The 20,651-nt window shown below is 41.7% G+C and overlaps 1 protein-coding gene across 2 annotated transcripts in view; it reads left to right on the top strand.

The window, feature by feature from the left end:
• Positions 1–20,651, top strand: part of cntnap3 (contactin associated protein family member 3) — a 186,863-nt gene that overhangs the window by 83,599 nt on the left and 82,613 nt on the right. For both annotated transcript variants that reach the window (XM_045692517.1, XM_045692516.1), the window contains exon 5: positions 831–1,040. In XM_045692517.1, the coding sequence (XP_045548473.1) occupies positions 831–1,040 (210 nt within the window). The remainder of the gene's footprint in view (positions 1–830; positions 1,041–20,651) is intronic.

Below are 20,651 nucleotides of genomic sequence, written 5' to 3'. Positions count from 1 at the left end.
AATGCATTGCAAACAATATCAATAAGGTAAAAGCATAAGATAAAAGGTGTCAGTACTCTCACATTAAAGTCTTCTTTAGTCTTTAATCACAACTCTTCAATCATAATCATGAAAAAGACTGATCTAGTGATTGAAGTGGTTTGATGTGTGACGGACCAAGGCTACCCTGCCTCATTAGAGGCAGTTAAGTAAGGAGAAATTAGCTTCGGCTCTAAATCTCACTCAACCAGCACACACTGGAGCCTATAATGCACATCTAATTGCTAATAAAAACACTGAACGCAATGAGTGGTCGCCAATTTGAGTGTGAATAACGTCTCTACTATTCTCTTCAGTATCCCAGTGGTCAAATCTGGTTGAAATTGGCTCATTACAACTAGCATTACAGCTGATGTTATTTCAACAAGTGTTTCCCACTGGGTTTCTGAATAGAATGTATGCATTTGTTTTCCTGCTGAAGATGAGGGTTGTGATTTTAATTTCTACTATCACAGGATCGTAATGTAGTCCCTTATAGCTCAGTTGGTAGAGAATGGCGCTTGCAATGCCAGTGTTGGGGGTTTGATTCCTAAGGGGGACCACAATGAAAATGTATGGACCCAATACTGTAAGTCGCTCTAGATAAGAGCAACTGCTAAAATGGAAACAATTAAATGTAACGTTTGCTGTGTTGGATTGTACTACCATACTCTACTGTATAATCTTTACTTGTAATTGTGTTGGTTGTACTACTATGCTCTACAGTATAATCTTTACTTGTGAATGTGTTTGTTGTACAGTACTACTATTCTCTACAGTATAATCTTTACTTGTAAATGTGTTGTTTGCAGAGTCTGACGTGGCAAGGTTTGACGGCAGCAGCTGCTTGCTCTACAGGTTCAGCCCTAACCCAACACCAAGTCAAACAGCCAAAGACACCATCTCTTTGAAGTTCAAAACCCTGCAGAACTCTGGGACCTTGATACACACAGAGGGACAAGATGATCACACTCTCACGCTGGAGTTACACAAAGGAAAACTTTTACTCCATCTCAGAAAAGGTACAGTGGCCTCTAGTACAATAAAATCCATTCATCTCTCATGTCCTTTATGACGTTCACTCTACTTTTTTATGATAAATAGTTTTCACAATTTAGAGTGTGTTTGGAGCTGACCCAGCATTTTAGGGGATTAGCCTACCATAGTAAAAATGTTACATCAACTACTATACTTACTACGATGCACAGCAGAGATGGAAAGAAAGTTTCATGTTTACCAGGCATAAGTGGGGCTAAACTTCAGGTGGTGTTATGTTCTCAGCTAGCCAGACTGTCCAAGGCATCAACATATGGTGCACCTCTTAGCAGGACCATCTGTCTGTTGCATACCACTAGGGTAGAGAGAGAGACACCTCTCTATCTTCACAGGGAGGTTAGTACAGTTGATATCCACTAAGCACTATCAGCACACGGAGCACACCCACACCCACACACAAACTCACACACATACACTGTACTATCAGCACACTAAACGTGTCTAATACACTGCAGACCTACACATAATTATTGAGACACTTACGATAATTTAGGACTATAATAAATTCTGCAACTACTGAATGATTTAAGGCAGGATACCTTATTGCTGCAATCTGCAGTTTGCTGTATACTGTAGTCGGTTACTTAGGTTATCCAATCCAAAACCCAATAAAGGGTCTTTACTGTGGGATGCTCTGCTATTCGTTATTAGTGGAATAAAATGAAAACCCCACAGTTTGTCACTAGGAATAACATGATTGTCAACATAATAAGAAGAGGAAATGAAAACAGCAGGTGACCGACTGGACCTGTGCCAAAACAGAATAAAAGGCAAAAAACAATCATAGTTTATCAAACTAGTTGAAGGGATCAAAATTGTCTGCTGCACTTAATCAATCCAAATGGCCATAGACTACAGTATAACATTTTACACTACATGATGAATAAGGCCATACTGAAGGGGGTTGTAACTTGTGAGTACAAAAACGATTTGAGTGACCAGGTTTAAACATTAAGTTATTGGTAGAAGTAGTAGTGATGAACCTGGATAGGCCGGTCTCCTTGTCTGATCATCTTCTGCACATTTCAAAAACTCAGTTTATGAGAGTTTATATCCAGTCTTTATTTAACATTTATATATTTAACCAGGTTTAACCATTGATGGCAAGACCTGGGGTTTCTACATGTATAGAAATTCCATTCATAACGCTTATAGGCAATCCGCTAGGCAGGTTAGGTTTTCTCTCTAGGGCCTAGAGTCTAGGCACTGCCGTTTCTGTCTAGCTAGACCTCTCCAATACACTGAATTCCCTCAACAGCAGCTCCAGATTTCCCTGCAATTGTCACGTCCTGGCCAGTATAAGGTTAATTGTTTTTGTAGTTTGGTCAGGACGTGGCAGAGGGTATTTGTTTTATGTGGTTCGGGGTGGTGTGTTTGTGTAAAGGGTGTTTGATTTAGTATTTCTGGGTTTTTGGTTGATGGTCTATGTGGTTGTATTCTATGGTTAGTCTGGTGTGTGTGTTTCTATGTTTGGTTAATTGGGGTTGGGACTCTCAGTTGAAGGCAGGTGTTGTCTATCTGCCTTTGATTGAGAGTCCCATATATTAGGGTGTGTTTGTGTGTGTGATTTGTGGGTGATTATTCTGTGTATAGCCTTGTGCCTTACCAGACTGTTTATTTGTCGAGTGTTCGTTTTTCGTGTTTTGTTATTTTGTATGTTCATTTTTGAGAGTAATTAAAAATCAAGATGAGCATTCACGTACCTGCTGCGTTTTGGTCCTCATTCACCGACAACAACCGTGACAGCAATAGCTGTTCTCTTCTACACAATGTGATTGAATGACGCTGATAGTCAACTAGCCGACAGTAAACCACCGTTAGTGCTGTCATTTTTAAAGGAAAGCTCAGAGGGAGAAAATGAAAACCATCCGTTGTTATGACGGACGAGAGATTATGTCATTCTGTTTATCTTGATATGGACTGGCGCTTACAAAAGAACTGCGGCTCTGCCTCAATCAAAGCGTTTTGTCGGGATGCTCTCCCTCTCTCCGTATTTTACATCACCCTTTCTCTCCTTCCCCCTGCCTCTCTATTTCTCTTTCCCTTCACTGTTGTTTTTTTTCCCTCTTCAAATCAAAATCAAATGTTGTTGGTCTCATGCGCCGAATACAACAGGTGTAGACTTTACTGTGAAATGCTTACTTACAAGCCCATTCCCAACAATGCAGAGTTAAGGTAAGAAAAATATTCGCTAAATAAAAAAGGAAATATTAACACAATAAAAACAATAATGAGGCTATATACAAGGAGTACCAGTACAGAGTCAATTTGCAGGGGTACCAGGTAGTTGAGGTCATTGAGTTAATACAGTATGTACATGTAGGTACTGTAGTGGTAAAAGTAACTAGGCAATCAGGATAATTAATAAATAAAGTAGCATCAGCGTGTGTGAAGTGTGTGAGCGTGTGTGGCGTCAATATGCATGTGTTGTGTGAGAGTGATCATATTTAATGTGTGTGCATGTGTGTGTTGGAGTGTCAGAATAGTGTGTGTGAGTGTGTGGGTAAAGTCTAGTGAGTGTACATAGAGTCAGGGCAAGAGAGTCAGTGCATGAAAAATTGAATAATAAAGGGGGTCAATGTAAATAGTCTGGGTAGCCTTGTGATTAGCTGTTCAGCAGTCTTATGGCACTCTGGTACCACTTGCCGTGCGGTAGCAGTAAGAGCAGTCTATTACTTGGGTGGCTGGAGTCTTTGACAATTTTTAAGCCCTTCCTCTGACAACGCCTGGTATAGAGGTCCTGGAAGGCAGGGAGTTCGGCCCCAGTGAGGTACTGCCCTCTGTTGCACCTTCCGGTCGGATGCCGAGCAGTTGCTATACCAAGTGGTGATGCAGCCAGTCAAGATGCTCTAAATGGTGCAGCTGTAGAACATTTTGAGGATCTTAGGGCCCATGCAAATCTTTTCATTCTCCTGAGGGGGAAGATGCGTTGTCGTACCTCTTTACGACTGTGTTGGTATGATTGGACCATGATAGGACCTTAGTGATGTGGACACCAAGGAATTTTAAACTCTCGACCCACTCCACTACAGCCCTGTCGATATGAATAGGGGCGTGTTCGCCCTCCATTTCCTGTAGTCCAGATCAGCTCCTTTGTCTGGCCAATGGTGAGGGAGAGGTTGTTGTACTGGCACCACACTGGCAGGTTTTTGACCTCTTCCTTATAGGCAGTCTCATCGTCGTTGGTGATTAGGCCTACCACCGTCGTGTTGTCTGCAAACTTAATGATGGTGTTGGGTGAACAGGGAGTACAGGGAGTACAGGAGGGGACTGAGGTGCTCCCATGTTGTGGGTCAGCATGGCGGATGTGTTGTTGCCTAACCTCAATACCTGGGGGCAGCCCGTCAAGAAGTCCAGGATCCAGTTGCAGAGCGAGGAGTTCCAGGGTCCTTAGCTTAATGATGAGCTTGGAAAGCACTATGGTTTTGAACGCTGAGCTGTAGTCAATGAACATCATTCTCACCTAGGTGTTCCTTTTGTCCAGGTGGGAAAGGGCAGTGTGGAGTGCGATTGCTTCATCTCTGGACCTGTTGGGGCAGTATGCAAATTGGAGTGGGTACAGGGTTTCTGGGATGATGGTGTTGATGTCAGATATGACCAGCCTTTTGAAGCATTTCATGGCTACAGATGTGAGTGCTATGGGGCAGTAGTCATTTAGAAAGGTTACCTTGGTTTTCTTGGGCATAGGGACTATGGTGGTTTGCTTGAAACATGTAGGTATTACAGACTGGGTCAGGGAGAGATTGAAAATGTCATTGAAGACACTTGCCAGCTGGTCAACGCATGTTTTGAGTACGCGTCCTGGTAATCCATCTGGCCCTGCGGCCTTATGAATGTTAAGCTGTTTAAAGGTTTTACTCACATCTGCTATGGAGAGCCTGATCATACTGTTGTCCAGAACAGCTGGTGCTCTCACGCATGGTTCAGTGTTGCTTGTCTCGAAGCGAGCATAGAAGGCATTTAGGTTGTCTGGTAGGCTTACTGGGTAGCTCTCGGCTGGGTTTTCCTTTGTAATCCATGATAGTTTGCAAGCCCTGCCACATCCAACAAGCATCAGAGCCGGTGTAGTAGGATTCGATCTTGGTCCTGTATTCATGCTAATCATGTTTGATGGTTTGTTGGAGGGCATAGTGGGATTTCTTATAAATGTCCAGATTGGTGTCCCGCTCCTTGAAAGCAGCAGCTCTAGCTTTTAACTCAGTGCAGATGTTGCCTGTAATCCATGGCTTCTGGTTGGGATATGTACGTACCGTCACTGTGGGGAAGACATCATCGATGCACTTATTAATGAAGCCGTTGACTGATGTGTTAAACTCCTCAATGCCATCGGATGAATCTTGGAACATATTCCAGTCTGTGCTAACGAAACAGTCCTGTAGCTTAGCATCCACGTCATCTGACCACTTCCAAATTGAGTGTGTCACTGGTACTTCCTGTTTTAGTTTTTGCTTATAAGCAGGAATCAGGAGGATAGACTTATGGTCAGATTTGCCAAATAGAGGGCAACAGAGAGCTTTGTGCGCGTCTGTGTGTGTAGTGAAGGTGGTCCAGAGTTTTTTTTTTTTTTTTTGCACACATGATATGCTGGTAGAAATGAGGTAAAATGGATTTCAGTTGATTACCTTGTTATTTATCATCGGTAGCTCAGTTGGTAGAGCATGGCACTTGCAACAGAAGGATAGTGGGTTCAATTCCCGAGAAGACCCATACATAAAATGTATGCACGCATGATTGTAAGTCGCTTTGGATAAAAGTGTCTGCTAAATAGCATATATTATTTATCAGTGTTTTTTTCAAATTTTTACAACTATCCTCTCTCCCCTCTCCCCTTCCCCCTCTCTCCTTCCCCCTCTCTCCCTCCCCTCTCTTTCCAATTTGTTTCATGCAGTAATTTACCAATGTAAGCTCTGTCTGTCTCTTTCACTGTCTTTCTCTTCTCTCTCACATGAATGTAATGTTGTGTCTATCTATTGAATTAGTGTGACTCTTCCTCGGTTTTAATGCAAGGTTGAATTATCTGCGTAATTTAGGTCAGTACCTCTCTGACTGTGTATTAGACCTGAAGCTATGATTAGCAGCCATTTATTCAAGAGTCAAATCCTGATAAGAAACAGTCCCAATACAGGACAGCATTGACATTGAGTCCTCTATACAGGATAGTAAAAGTGCCACGAAAGCAACAGTGACCGGTATACTGTACCTCTCGTACCTTCAACGTTGATGGATGTCACAATATGACCATAACAATGTAGAGTAGACAGAGATGGTTATCTGGGGGGATTGACCTCTCTGCAGTTTACTATTGCCTTGTAACTCGTGTCATTCCCTTGTCAAGAAGCTTTCTCTGCGCAGTTTGTGTTACTGTGATGGCTAGCCTTAAATTAAACGCTGGTCTCCTTGGTTGCGTCCTAGATGGCACCCTATTCCCTTATGTAAGTAGCGTACTATAGTATATCGCAGTCCTGGTCTTCCTCTGAGGTAATCAGTGAGTTCCGTTTGTAAGAGGGCCTTATCACGGCTGTGTGAGGGAGAGTGAGGGAGGGTGGCAGGGTCTTGTAATGGCTGTGTGAGGGAGGAAGGGGTGGCAGGCCATTCTTCCTCTGCTTCTCTGAGGATTGGGGAAAGGACAGATTTCCGGTGCTATAGGTGCACACTGCACTTTTAAGCTGTGACTATACAGGCTCTGGCAGGAACCCTCTATAGAGAACATGGAGAACTACTATAGCACTATACAAATGCCACCCCCTGTATCTGCTCTGTCAGTTACATTCAAACATGTATGCATGTGCATGCTCACAAACTCACACGCATACATACACAGACACTCAAACAACAAGTACGCACACAAACAAATACATATGGCTTTGTTGTGAAAATGGATAAATATTGAATTCTCTACACATAACCTATACACCTATTGTTGAGGAAAACCACAATACCATTCTTCCACATACACTCTGCCCATACATCTATCCAAACACACAAATACAGTATATGTACAAGCACAGCCAAACTGTATGTACACACAGTCGCAACAAAGCTTTGGTCCAAGGCTTTTCATGAGGCAAGCCTGTACAATCAATATGGCTGCAGTGATCACATTGAAAAACATAGGCTGTTCACCCTCCAAGGAGCAGACAGCCACAAGCTGTTTGTAGCAACTTTGCTGCCTGTATGTGGAAATGAATGAAAGAAATGGATTGCCAAGATTTATTTCAGGTATCCAAAACCATTCCATTCCCTCTGTAGTTTACATTAATCAAAATGCCTGTTTATATTGTGGAACCATTGGCTCATATTTCACTCCAATTCTTAACTGTCAACTGTAATATTTACTGGATGCAAATATATGAGGGTCAATGTGACCTGCTCCAGTGCATTCTGGAAGTGGGTTGATAACTGTAACCAACTGAGTTGAGATTATGTCAGCCACACAAGAGGTTGGTGGCACCTTAATTGGGGAGAACGGGCTCGTGGTAATGACTGGAGCGGTATTAGTGGAATGGCATCAAATGCATCAAACACATGGTTTCCAGGTGTTTGATGCCGTTCCATTTGCTCCGTTCCAGGCATTATTACGAGTTGTTCTCCCCTCAGAAACCTCCACTGTTCAGCCATAAATATTGTGGGTTACATACTGTAAATTCACAGAGGTATATTGAGGATAGTTTTGTGAAATAAAATAGAAAAGCATTTTGCTCTGGCCAATAGGACTATCAGTCAGTCAGGCTGTTTGTTTGTATTGGTACCCGTTCCATGTCATTATGTTCACTTTGCAGAACGAGAACCAACTTTCTTACCGTCTGTGTACTAATCAATATAGCAAACAACCCGTTTTATTATAAAGCAATAAGGCTCGAGGGGGCGTGGGGGCGTGGTATATGGCCAATATACCACGGTAAGGGCTGTTCTTATGTATGACGCAACACGGAGGGCCTGGATACAGCCCTTAGCCGTGGTATATTGGCCATATATCACAAACCCCAGAGGTGCCTTATTGCTATTATAAACTGGTTACCAACATAATTACAACAGTAAAAATAAAATGGGCCATACCCGTAGTATTCTTAAGCGATAAGGACCGAGGTATGGTATATGGCCAGTACACCACGGCTAAGGGCTGTTCTTATCCATTACACAACACGGAGTGCCTGGACACAGCCCTTAGCCGTGGTGTATTGGCCATATATCACAAACCCCAGAGGTGCCTTATTGCTATTTTAAACTGGTTACCAACGTAATTAGAGCAGTAAAAATACATGTTTTGTCATACCCGTGATATACCACGGCTGTTAGCCAATCAAATCAAGTCAAATCTAATTTTATTTGTCACATGCATCGAAAACAACAGGTGTAGACATTAGTGAAATGCTTACTTCCAAGCCCTTAAACTCTCTTGGACATGTGGGACACTATCAACAGCCAGTGAAATAGCCAGTGAAATAGCAGGGCAGCAAATTCAAAACAACAAAAGTCTTATAATTCAAATTTCTCAAACATACAAGTATTGTACACCATTTTAAAGATAAGATTCTCCTTAATCCAACCACAGTTTCCAATTTCAAAAAGGCTTTACGGCGAAAGCATAACATTAGATTATGTTAGGACAGCGCCTAAACAAGAAAAACCACACAGCCATTTTCCAAGCAAGGAGAGGCATCACAAAAACCAGAAATACAGCTAAAATGAATCACTAACCTTTGATGATCTTCATCAGATGACACTCCCAGGACTCAATGTTACACAATACATGTATGTTTTGTTCGATAAAGTTCATATTTATATCCATAAACCCCATTTTACATTGGCGCATGATGTTCAGAAAATGTATTCCCTCCAAAACTTCCGGTGAATTAGCACATAAATTTACAAAAAATAGTCATTATAAACGTTGACAAGATATACAACAGTTATTGAAAGAATTATAGATACACTTCTCCTTAATGCAACCGCTGTGTCAGATTTTAAAATAGCTTTACGGCGATAGCACATTTTTCAATATTCTGAGTACAGAGCTCAACCATCAAAGCAAGCTATACAGTTACCCGCCAAGTTCTGGAGTCAACAAAACTCAGAATTAGTATTATAAATCTTCACTTACCTTTGCTGATCTTCGTCGGAATGCACTCCCAGGACTCCCACTTCCACAAGAAATGTTTGTTTTGTTCGATAAACTCCATATTTATGTCCAAATACCTCCGTTTTGTTCGCGCGTTCAGATCACTAATCCAAAGGCATAATGCGCGAGCGCAAAACCAGAGACAAAAAGTCAAATAGTTCCATTACCGTTCGTAGAAACATGTCAAACGATGTTTACAATCAATCCTTAGGGTCTTTTTAACATAAATCTTCGATAATATTCCAACTGGACAATAGCGTATTCATTACAGAGGAAAAAGAAGGAAGGGCGCGCCTGTGTACCCGCGCAGTAAACAACTCGTTGGTCCCAGGCTTGAGTCAGCTCCTATTCTCTGCCCAGTAACAGTAGAAGCATAAAACAAGGTTCTAAAGACTGTTGACATCTAGTGGAAGCCTTAGGAAGTGCAAAATGACCCCACAGACACTGTAGTTTGAATAGGGATTAAATAGAAAAACTACAAGCCACTTCCTGGTTGGATTCTTTCTCAGGTTTTTGCCTGCCATATGAGTTCTGTTATACTCACAGACATCATTGAAACAGTTTTAGAAACTTCAGTGTGTTTTCTATCCAAATCTACTAATAATATGCATATCCTACCTTCTGGACCCGAGTAGCAGGCAGTTTAATTTGGGCACATTATTCATCTGAATTTCTGAATACTGTCCCCTGTCACCAAGAAGCTAACCAACAATGCAGTTTTAAGAAAAATACCCCAAAATAAGAAGAAATAAAGTAACAAATAACTAAAGAGAAGCAGTAAAATAACAATAGCGAGGCTATATACAGGGGGTGCCGGTACGGAGTCAATGTGCGGGGGAACAGGTTAGTCAAGGTAATTGAGGTAATATATACATGTGGGTAGAGTTATTAAAGTGACTTATGCATAGATAATAACAGAGTAGCGGCAGCGTAAAAGGGGGGGGGCAATGCAAGTAGTCTGGGTAGCCGTTTGATTAGATGTTCAGTAGTATTATGGCTTGGGGGTAGAAGCTGTTTAGAAGCCCCTTGGACCTAGACTTGGCGCTCCGGTACCACTTACCATGCGGTAGCAGAGAGAACAGTCTATGACTAGGGTGGCTAGTTTGACCAGCTGGCAAGTGTCATTTTTAGGGCCTTCCTCTGACATGGCAAAGCGGTCCTGGATGGCAGGAAGCTTGGCCCCAGTGATGTACTGGGCCGTACGCACTACCCTCTGTAGCGCCTTGCGGTCGGAGGCTAAGCAGTTGCCATACCAGGCAGTGATGCAACCAGTCAGGATACTCTCGATGGTGCAGCTGAAGAACCTTTTGAGGATCTGAGGACCCATGACAAATCTTTTCAGTCTCCTGAGGGGAATAGGTTTTGACGTACCCTCTTCACGACTGTCTTGGTGTGCTTGGACCATGTGAGTTTGTTGGTGATGTGGACACCAAGGAAGCACTACAGCTCTATAGCTCCACTACAGCCCCGTCGATGAGAATGGGGGCGTGCTCGGTCCTCCTTTTCCTGTAGTCCACAATCATCTCCTTTGTCTTGATCACGTTGAGGGAGAGGTTGTTGTCCGAGCACCACATAGCCAGGTCTCTGGCCTCCTCCCTATAAGCTGTCTCGTCATTGTTGGTGTTCAGGCCTACCACTGTTGTGTAATCGGCAAACTTAATGATGGTGTTGGAGTCATGCCTGGCCGTGTAGTCATGAGTGAACAGGGAGGACAGGAGGGGACTGAGCACGCACCCCTGAGGGGCCCCCGTGTTAAGGATCAGCGTGGCGGATGTGTTGTTACCTACCCTTACCATCTGGGGCGGCCCGTCAGGAAGTCCAGGATCCAGTTGCAGATGGAGGTGTTTAGTCCCAGGGTCCTTAGCTTAGTGATGAGCTTTGAGGGCACTATGGTGTTGAATGCTGAGCTGTAGTCAATGAATAGCATTCTCACATAGGTGTTCCTTTTGTCCAGGTGGGAAAGGGCAGTGTGGAGTGCAATAGAGATTGCATTATCTGTGGATCTGTTTGGGCGGTATGCAAATTGGAGTGGGTTTCTGGATAATGGTGTTGATGTGAGCCATGACCAGCCTTTCAGAGCACTTCATGGCTACAGACGTGAGTGCCAAGGGTCGGTATTAATTTAGGCAGGTTACCTTAGTGTTCTTGGGCACAGGGACTATGGTGGTCTGCTTGAAACATTTTGGTATTACAGACGCAGATAGGGAGAGGTTGAAAATGTCAGTGAAGACACTTGCCAGTTGGCAGTGCATTCTCGGAGTACACGTCCTGGTAATCAGTCTGGCCCTGTGGCCTTGTAACGGCAGCCATCCTCTCCAGCTCCATCTTACATCATTCAGGGCTCGACCAACCCAGATTATAATGTCTGATGTACCACGGCTGTCAGCCAATCAGGGTTCGAACCAGACGGTTTATTATAATCAATATAACATGTGATCAGTTTTCCGCTGAAAGTACAGTGATAATATCACACTCATAATATCAGTCAGAACATTTCAACATGCTTCTCCTTCATCATGCTTAATGACTTTAAGTTTGTCAATGATTACATGTAGACCTATTACATTTTTATGGTTCACTGAACCAAGCACAAGGTGTATTCCGTGCCATGTACTGTAGCTGGATAGCTGCTGTTTTCTGCTTTTTTTTGCACAATTGATTGTAGGTTATGTATATGTAGTGTCTTAGAGCAAGTGTTTACGATCACAGCAATATGAGTATGACATGTTGAAATAATTTAAACGGCCTGTATCTAGATAAGATTATTTTTCTGCCATCATTGGTAATCTGATTTAAAGTTGCAGCAAACGACAGTAACGTGCTATACAATTAAGTTATGCTGTTTTCAGGTTGTCCCCCTGAGTACTCCAGTTTATTCTCCATCAAATATAGTGAGATTATATGAGACCGATTGTTGAGAGACACAAGGCATTCACTACCCAACCTTAGGAAGAGCTATGGCTTTCATGGTGGCCCCTTTAAATAAGATCTCTGCATTTCCGCTGGTCAACAGCAGACGTACGTAAAATGGCAGTTTTCAGACGGCCATTTAGACAAATGATTTTGTGTAGATAATATAGAGTGGCTGTACTTTACTGTGTGCCCATCTATTTTTCTTTTTCCTTTAGCATCACTGTACCGAGGCAGAATTTCACCAGCATGGTTTATGTAAGTGTTACGTCTCAAATGGGCCTTGGTCAAAAGTAGTACACTATATATAAAGTATAGATCAAATCAAATTTTATTTGTCACATGCGCCGAGTACAACTGGTGTAGACTTTACCGTGAAATGCTTGCTTACACAAAAGGAATAAAATAAAATGCCCAAGAATGGAGCAATATATAAGGAGTACCACATCAATGTGCAGAGGTACGAGGTATTTGAGGTAGATATGTACATGAAGGCAGGGTAAAATGACCAGGCATCAGGATAGATTATAATAAGAGTAAAATAAAGAACAGAGTAGCAGCATCAAATGATCAGTGTAAAAGTGTGTGCGTGTGTGTGTGTGTGTGCATATGTGTGTGGGTTTTGTGTGAAAGTGTCAATATAGTGTGAGTGTGTATATGGTGTACAGTGCATTCGGAAAGTATTCAGACCACTTCACTTTTTCCACATTTTGTTACGTTACAGCCTTATCTTAAAATTGATTAAATACATTTTTTCCTCATCAATTTACACACAATACCCCATAACGACAAAGCGAAAACAAGACTTTAGAAATTTTTGCTAATTTATTAAAAAGTAAAAACAGATACCTTATATGCATAAGTTATCAGACCCCTTGCTATGAGAGTTGAAATTGAGCTCCGGTGCATCCTGTTTTCATTGATCATCCTTGAGATGTTTCCCCAACTTGATTGGAGTCCACCTGGGATAAATTCAATTGATTAAACATGATTTGGAGAAATACACATTTGTCTACCGAAGGCCCCACAGTTGACAGTGCATGTCAGAGCAAAAACGAAGCCATGAGGTAGAAAGAATTGTCCGTAGAGCTCCGAGACAGGATTGTGTCGAGGCACAAGGATACTTAAAAATGTCTACAGCATTGAAGGTCCCCAAGAACACAGTGGCCTCCATCGTTCTTAAATGCAAGAAGTTTGGAACCACCAAGACACTTCCTAGAGCTGGCTGCCTGGCCAAACTGAGCATTTGTGGGAGAATGGCCTTGGTCAGGGAGGTGACCAAGAACCCGATGGTCACTCTGACAGAGCTCCAGAGTTCCTATGTGGAGATCGGAGAACCTTCCAGAAGGACACCATCTCTGCAGCACCCTACCAATCAGGCCTTTATGGAAGAGTGGCCAGACGGAAGCCACTCCTCAGTAAAAGGCACATGACAGCCCGCTTGGAGTTTTCCAATAGGCACCTAAAGGATTCTTAGACCATGAGAAACAAGATTCTCAAGATTGAACTCTTTGGCCTGAATGCCAAGTATCACGTCTGGAGGAAACCAGGCACCGCTCATCACCTGGCCAATACCATCCCTACGGTGAAGCATGGTGGTGGCGGCATCATGCTGTGGGGATATTTTTCAGCGGCCGGGACTGGAAGACTAGTCAGGATTTAGGGAAAGATGAACGGAGTAAAATATAGAGAGATCCTTGAAGAAAACTTTCTCCAGAGCACTCGGGACTTCAGGCCAGAGTGAAGGTTCACCTTCCAACAAGACAACGACCCTAAGCACACAGCCAAGACAACGAAGGGGTGGCTTCAGGACAAGTCTCTGAATGTCCTTGAGTGGCTCAGCCAGAGCCCGGACGCTCCCCGTCCAATCTAACAGAGCTTGAGAGGATCTGCAAAGAAGAATGGGAAAAACTCCACAAATACAGGTGTGCCAAGCTTGTAGCATCATACCCAAGAAGGCTCAAGGCTGTAATCGCTGCCAAAGGTGCTTCAGCAAGTAAAGGGTCTGAATACTTATGTAAATGTGATATTTCAGGTTTTTATTCTTAATAAATTAGTAAAGATTTCTAAACGTATTTTTGCTTTGTTATTATGGGGTATTGTGTGTAGATTGATGAGAAAAACAAAACGGTTTAATCAGTTTTAGAATAAGGCTGTAACGTAACAAAGGTGTAGGGGTCTGAATACTTTCCGAATGCATTGTGTATATATAGTCTAGTCAGTGTGCGTAGTATCAGTGAAAGATAGTTTACTATTTAGCAGTCTTATGGGTATGGGTAGAAGTTGTCTCAAAGCCTGTTGGTCAAGGGCAGTGCATTTTCATAACAAGCTGTGATGCAGTCAGTCGAGATACTCTCGATGGAGCAGATGTAAAAGTTTTTGAGGATGTGAGGGCCATCGCCCAGTCTTTTCAGCCTCCTAAGGGGAATAGGTCGCTGCCACGCCGTCTTCACGACTGTGCGGGTGTGTTTGGACTATGTTAATTCCTTAGTGTTGTGGACGCCAAGGAACTTGAAGTTCTCGACCTGCTCCAGAACAGCCCCGTTGATATGGATGGGGGCGTGCTCTCCCCTCTTTCTCCTATAGTCAACGTTCAGCTCCATGGTCTTACTGACATTGAAGGAGATGTTGTTTTCCTGACACCACACTAGTGTGCCACTTGGTACGCATTCTGGGTTTGGAAGTACCTGTCTGTAACAATGATACTGCTTTTAATTATCAAGTAATCTGTGTTTAGATCTTGCAACTGCGAAAAGGTGTCATTGTACGCTGATAATTTGTTTTCTTTTAAATCCACAATTAGAATATCTCCACAGCCTCATAGAGAATATAGATATATTACCGTGTAGTTTACCAATAAAATGGTCTGACGGTGAAGTGTATATAGTCAGTATTCATATCCCGAAAGAAAGAAATGATCTCACTGCAATATATTTTAATAGAAAGTTAGCAAAAATAGATAAGATCTTGCTACCATGGAAAGGAAAATATTTGTGGGAAAATCACCCTTATTAACTCATTAGTCATATCCCAGTTTACCTATTTACTTACGGCCTTGCCTACACCTAGTGAATTGCTTTTTTAAAGATATGAGCAAAACATATTCAATTTTATTTGGGACTGAAAGCCAGACAGAATTAAACGGGCCTATTTATATAATGAATAGTACAGAAATGATTAAATATTAAAGCAATAGACCTCTTTCTAAAGGCATCAGTCATACAAACGTTATACATAAATCCAAACTGGTTCTCTAGCAGATTAGTAAAAATGTCTCACCCCATGTTCAAGAATGGCCTTTTTCCCTTTATTCAGATTACAACCTCTCATTTTGGGTTATTTTATTATAATGTCGCTATTTTTAAAACAAGCCATAGAAAGTTGGTTGCAATTTCCTTTTAATCCACCAGAAAAGACAAAACAAATAATACCACATATATATTATGGTTAAACTCAAATATACTATTTGATTAAAAACGGTATATTCTTTGTAAATGATATCATAAATAGGACTGGTGGAGTTATGTCACACATGCTGCTAACAAAAAGATATGGAAATGTCTGCTCTACCCAAAATTACAACCAACTAACTGCAGCATTATCACAAAAATGGAAGAGGTAAGTGGAAGGGGGAAAAAAGTATAGAACAGTAAAGACCAAAATTGGTAAAAAAAAAAAAAAAGAAATGTGATAAATAAGAAAAGTATAGAAGTTTCATTTAAGGAACAAAAAATGGACAGCTGTGCCGAAAAGATTGCAAAATAGTTGGGAAAAGATTTTTGATGTACCGATTCCATGGCACATGGTTTATGAACTGATACACCTAACCTTGAGTTTCTGAATTTAAATTATTTTTACAAAATTCTTGCAACCAATACATTGTTATATACTATATATGGGGGATACAACCATCCCAGCTCTGCAGATTGTGATGTGAAGAATAATATAATAACACTCTTAGCAAAAATGTTTAATCTTTAATTTACAATCTGTAGAAACTGAGAATAGAAAGGTTCAGAAATGTTGTTAAACATCACAGCACTGTTGAAAAATATATGGCAAATAGAAAAACTGGATGGGACTAATAATGACAAGATAACTAATGTAAAATATACTGTGTCCGAAAAAGTATATAGGTTCAGAACTTTTGCGGTACAGCACAGTTACAAATATATGGCAAATAGAAATCAAAAGTGGATGGTCTTCAGAGATATATGAGAGGGGTTGAGGGTACCTGAAGGATGTATGGGGGATTGTAAATTATGCAGACAATTACATTGATGGAAGCCACAATCTATTTGCTGATCTACCGCCCCCCTCAAAAAAAACAAAAAAACTCTGAAAGATTGATCAAACGGAGAGTTCTGAAGTTTGACACTAGCACAAATAATGTCTCTCTGAGACTCGAACTCTGCCATGGGGATTAGGTCTCCTTCTCAAGTGGCACCCTATTCCCTACAGATGTAGGTTCTTAATTTGGACCAGTTTGCTACAGCAGTAAAATAATCCTGCACCAACAGGAAATGTGAATTATTATGTAGATTATAATTAAAGCTGCAATATGTAATTTTTTTGGGGTGATCTGACCAAATTCACATAGAAATGTGAGTTATAGATCTGTCATTCTCATTGAAAGCAAGTCTAAGAAACGGTAGATATGTTCTATGTGCGCAATTTCTATGTGTCCCGTTTGGTTTTTCAGTCCTTTACTTTCGGTACACCAGCATCAAACAGCTGAAAAAATATATATATATATTATTGAAAAGATATTTAACAGCGGTTTAGATGGTACAATGATTCTCTACGCTTGTTTTGTCACAAACTGAAATTAGGTGAGATCCTACACCTGTATTGTCAGGTTGTGCGCTACTGGTATAGAAGTCAGGTGCAGTAGAGCAGAGAGTTGTGATCAGGCGCACACTTTATTTGGCAGAAGCAACAACAGACGGACGCAACTGCGTCTAAAAACCTCCAGCCAATGGCAAAAGTGAAAAGCGCGACAAGTCACAATGATGCAAAATGTTTAACAATTAAACATACTTCGGGTTAAACACGGTACCCGGGGAAAAACCAGCCTGGCGCGTCACACAAAACACGTACCAAAACAATTCCACACAAAGACATGGGGGGGAACAGAGGGAATATATATGTAGTGTGATTAGGGAATGTAAACCAGGTGTGCGGGGAAACAAGACAAAACACATGGAACAATGAAAAATGGAGCGGCGATGGCTACAAGACAGGTGACGTCGACCGCCGAACAAGGAGGGGAGCCGACTTCGGCGGAAGTCGTGAAATGTATTCTGTCCCTAATTTTGACCCTTGACCCTGGGGAATAGGGTGCCATTTGGAACGCATAAGGTATGGGCCAAACTGCCTCTGCCACGAAGAGAGCTCAGTTAATCAATACCAACAGATGGATATTTATTTGTTTGTGAAGCTCGACCTCAAGACCTCTTAATCGTGCCTCATCCCATCTCTCTTCTCAACTAATCTGACATCATACAAATAACCTCTACATAATTGATGTGTTAAAGTGACACACATTCATCATTTGCAGAAGTCTCTCTCTCTTAATGATGTTGTAGCCTCTAGGTACGTCCCAAATTACTATTCCCTATATAGTTCACTACTTTTGACCAGGGCCCTTTAAAATTATGATCAAAAGTAGTGCACTATGTAGGGATTAGTGTGCCATTTGGGATGCAATTCTCTCCACTATAACCAGCTTCTCCGAAAAATGTCTAATACATATTTAATTATGGAGTGCATTTGCTTCACTCATTCCTTCTTCCCTGGCACCACAGTACTGCACTGCTTCTTTTCCAGACCTGGGTTCAAATACTATTTGAAGTACAGGTAGCTGTGTTTGATTGAGCTTGCCTGGTACAATGGAACCAATAGTAATGTCCCAAAACTTCAGAACCCCACCCATCTAGCACTCCAGGCAGGCTAAAGCAAATGCTTAAAGTATTTGGAATATTTCAAATAGTATTTGAACCCAGGTTTGTTATTTACTGCAAGACAAACACTTTCTCCCAACGTGTTGTGAAGTTGCGGACTGTAAAGATGGACCTGCTAGAGTTCATACTATATAATGAGTTATGTCCTGCTATCTTTTACAAGCTGCAGTTTTTTAAGTGATGCATCATTACTTATTGGGCTTCATTCTTTAGCCAGTATGGTTGGTATGGTATACTGTACAAGACAGTCCCCAACAAGAATAAAATGACTGTGAAGTTCATGGGTTCTCAATGTGGCTGTGTGTCTCCCAAGTGGCACCCTATTTGCTATATAGTGCTTTACTTCAAAGGTAGTGCACTATGTAGGGAATAGAGTGCCAGATATCTCGAGTCTCATGCCTGAAATACAGTTAAAAAGCTACTGTAGTTTAAAACATTGAAACACTGAGCCTTCAAGACACCTGCCCTGTACAACCTTATGACGTCTGTCTTCTCAAAGGCAACACACTCATGTATCTTCATTTTCACTTTTTGGTATGGGCCATTAAGTCATGGATTGTGATAAAGGTTTTTTCACTAAGTCACTTACATGCTTACCACACCGCCCGCGTTGCGTGTGCAAGCGTTGCAAAATAAATGTACACATACTGTATATACTATTCAATCATTTCGTCGAAACTGCTGATGCCCGTCAACGGGCTTCTGCCTAGCCAGGTGCTAAAATAGAACTTGGTTCTATTTTACATGTTTGGCGCGCTGCAAGTCCCGCCTCTACCATCTCCTCATTGGTTTTTAGGAGCATATACCCACGTGGGTGATTGAAGATGAACGAGGGCCACACTCCAGTCCATTTCATGGTGGTAATGCTCCTTATAGTTGGTTGCCAACTGCCATATAAAATCAGAAGAAGAAGAAGAATGTACTAGGTTTCCCCTTTTTATCTGTGGATTAATTGTCAGAGTGGAGAACACAGGATTTTGTATGACTCAACATGGGTCAAAATTATACAAAGATCCAGCAACGTAAAAAAAGGACCATATGCATTTCAGGTAAAACAACAAAACAATGTTTATTTTCCAGGACAAATTAGCTAGCAATAGCAAGCTAGCTAAATGCTCATGAATGTTTCATGTGTGTTTCGACCTGTCCCCAAAGTAATATATACTGAACAAAAATGTAAACACAACATGTAGTGTTGGTCCCATGTTTCATACGCACAAAAAGCTTATTTCTCAAAAATGTTGTGCACAAATCTGTTTACATCCCTGTTAGTGAGCATTTCTCCTTTGTCAAGATAATCCATCTACCTGACAGGTGTGGCATTTCAAGAAGCTGATTAAACAGCATGATCATTACACAGGTGTACCTTGTGCTGGGGACAATAAAAGGCAACTCTAAAATGTGCAGTTTTGTCACACAAGACAATGTCTAAAGATGTCTAAAGTTTTGAGGGAGGGTGCAATTGAAATCCTGACTGCAGGAATGTCCACCAGAGCTTTTGCCATATAATTTAATGTTAATTTCTCTACCATAAGCCGCCTCCAACATCGTTTTAGAGAATTTGGCAGTACGTCCAACCGGCCTTATAACCGCAGACCACATGTTACCACAGCAATCCAGGACCTCCACATCCGGCTTCTTCACCTGCAGGATCGTCTGAGACCAGCAATTCGGACAGCTAATGAAACAAGGAATATTTCTGTCTGTAATAAAGCCCTTTTGTGGGAAAAAACTACTTCTGATTGGCTGGGCCTGACTCCCCAGTGGATGGTCCTATGCCCTCCAAGGCCCACCCAAGGCTGCACTCCTGCTAAGTCATGTGAAACCCATAGATTAGGGCCTAATGAATTTATTTCAATTGACTGATTTCCTTATATGAACTGTAACAGTAAAATCATTGAAACTGTTTCATATTGCGTTTATATTTTTGTTCAGTATATTTGGTTCACAGTTGGTTTTGGTATTTTAACTTACATGTCATGAACGTGGGGATAAACAAAATCAACACGCGCGTGATCGCGGACGCAGAATCAGGTGCTGAGCCGGTTTTGTCAGCATTTTCGGTTGATTGCACAGATGAAGCCATGTTGATTGATATATTGAGTAGCTGACTGGCATCTCTCTCTTACTGATGTTTGTGTCTCTTGAATGATTGAGTATGTGGTGACCTGAACACTGGAATCCAGTGGTGGCGGTCTCACAGTAATGGTTGGAATGGAAGTAATGGAATGGTTTCAAACACATCAGAAAACATGGTTTCCATGTGTAAAATACCATTCCATTTGTTCCAGTCCAGTCATAACTACACTATATATATATATATAACACAAAAGTATGTGGACAACCTTTCAAATGAGTGGATTCAGATATTTCAGCCACACCCTTTGCTGACAGGTGTATTCAATTCAGCACACAGCCATGCAATCTCCATAGACAATTACTGGCAGTAGAATGGCCTTACTGAAGAGCTCATGTCAGTTTGTCAAATATCTGCCCTGCTAGAGCTGCCTCGGTCAACTGTAAGTGCTGTTGTTGTGAAGTGGAAACGTCTAGGAGCGACAACCGCTCAGCCGTGAAGTGGTAGG

Source organism: Salmo salar, chromosome ssa13 (assembly GCF_905237065.1).
Source record: "Salmo salar chromosome ssa13, Ssal_v3.1, whole genome shotgun sequence".
NCBI lineage: Eukaryota > Metazoa > Chordata > Actinopteri > Salmoniformes > Salmonidae > Salmo > Salmo salar.
The sequence above is the reverse complement of the archived record's forward strand: the minus strand, read 5'-3'. Positions and strand labels throughout refer to the sequence as shown.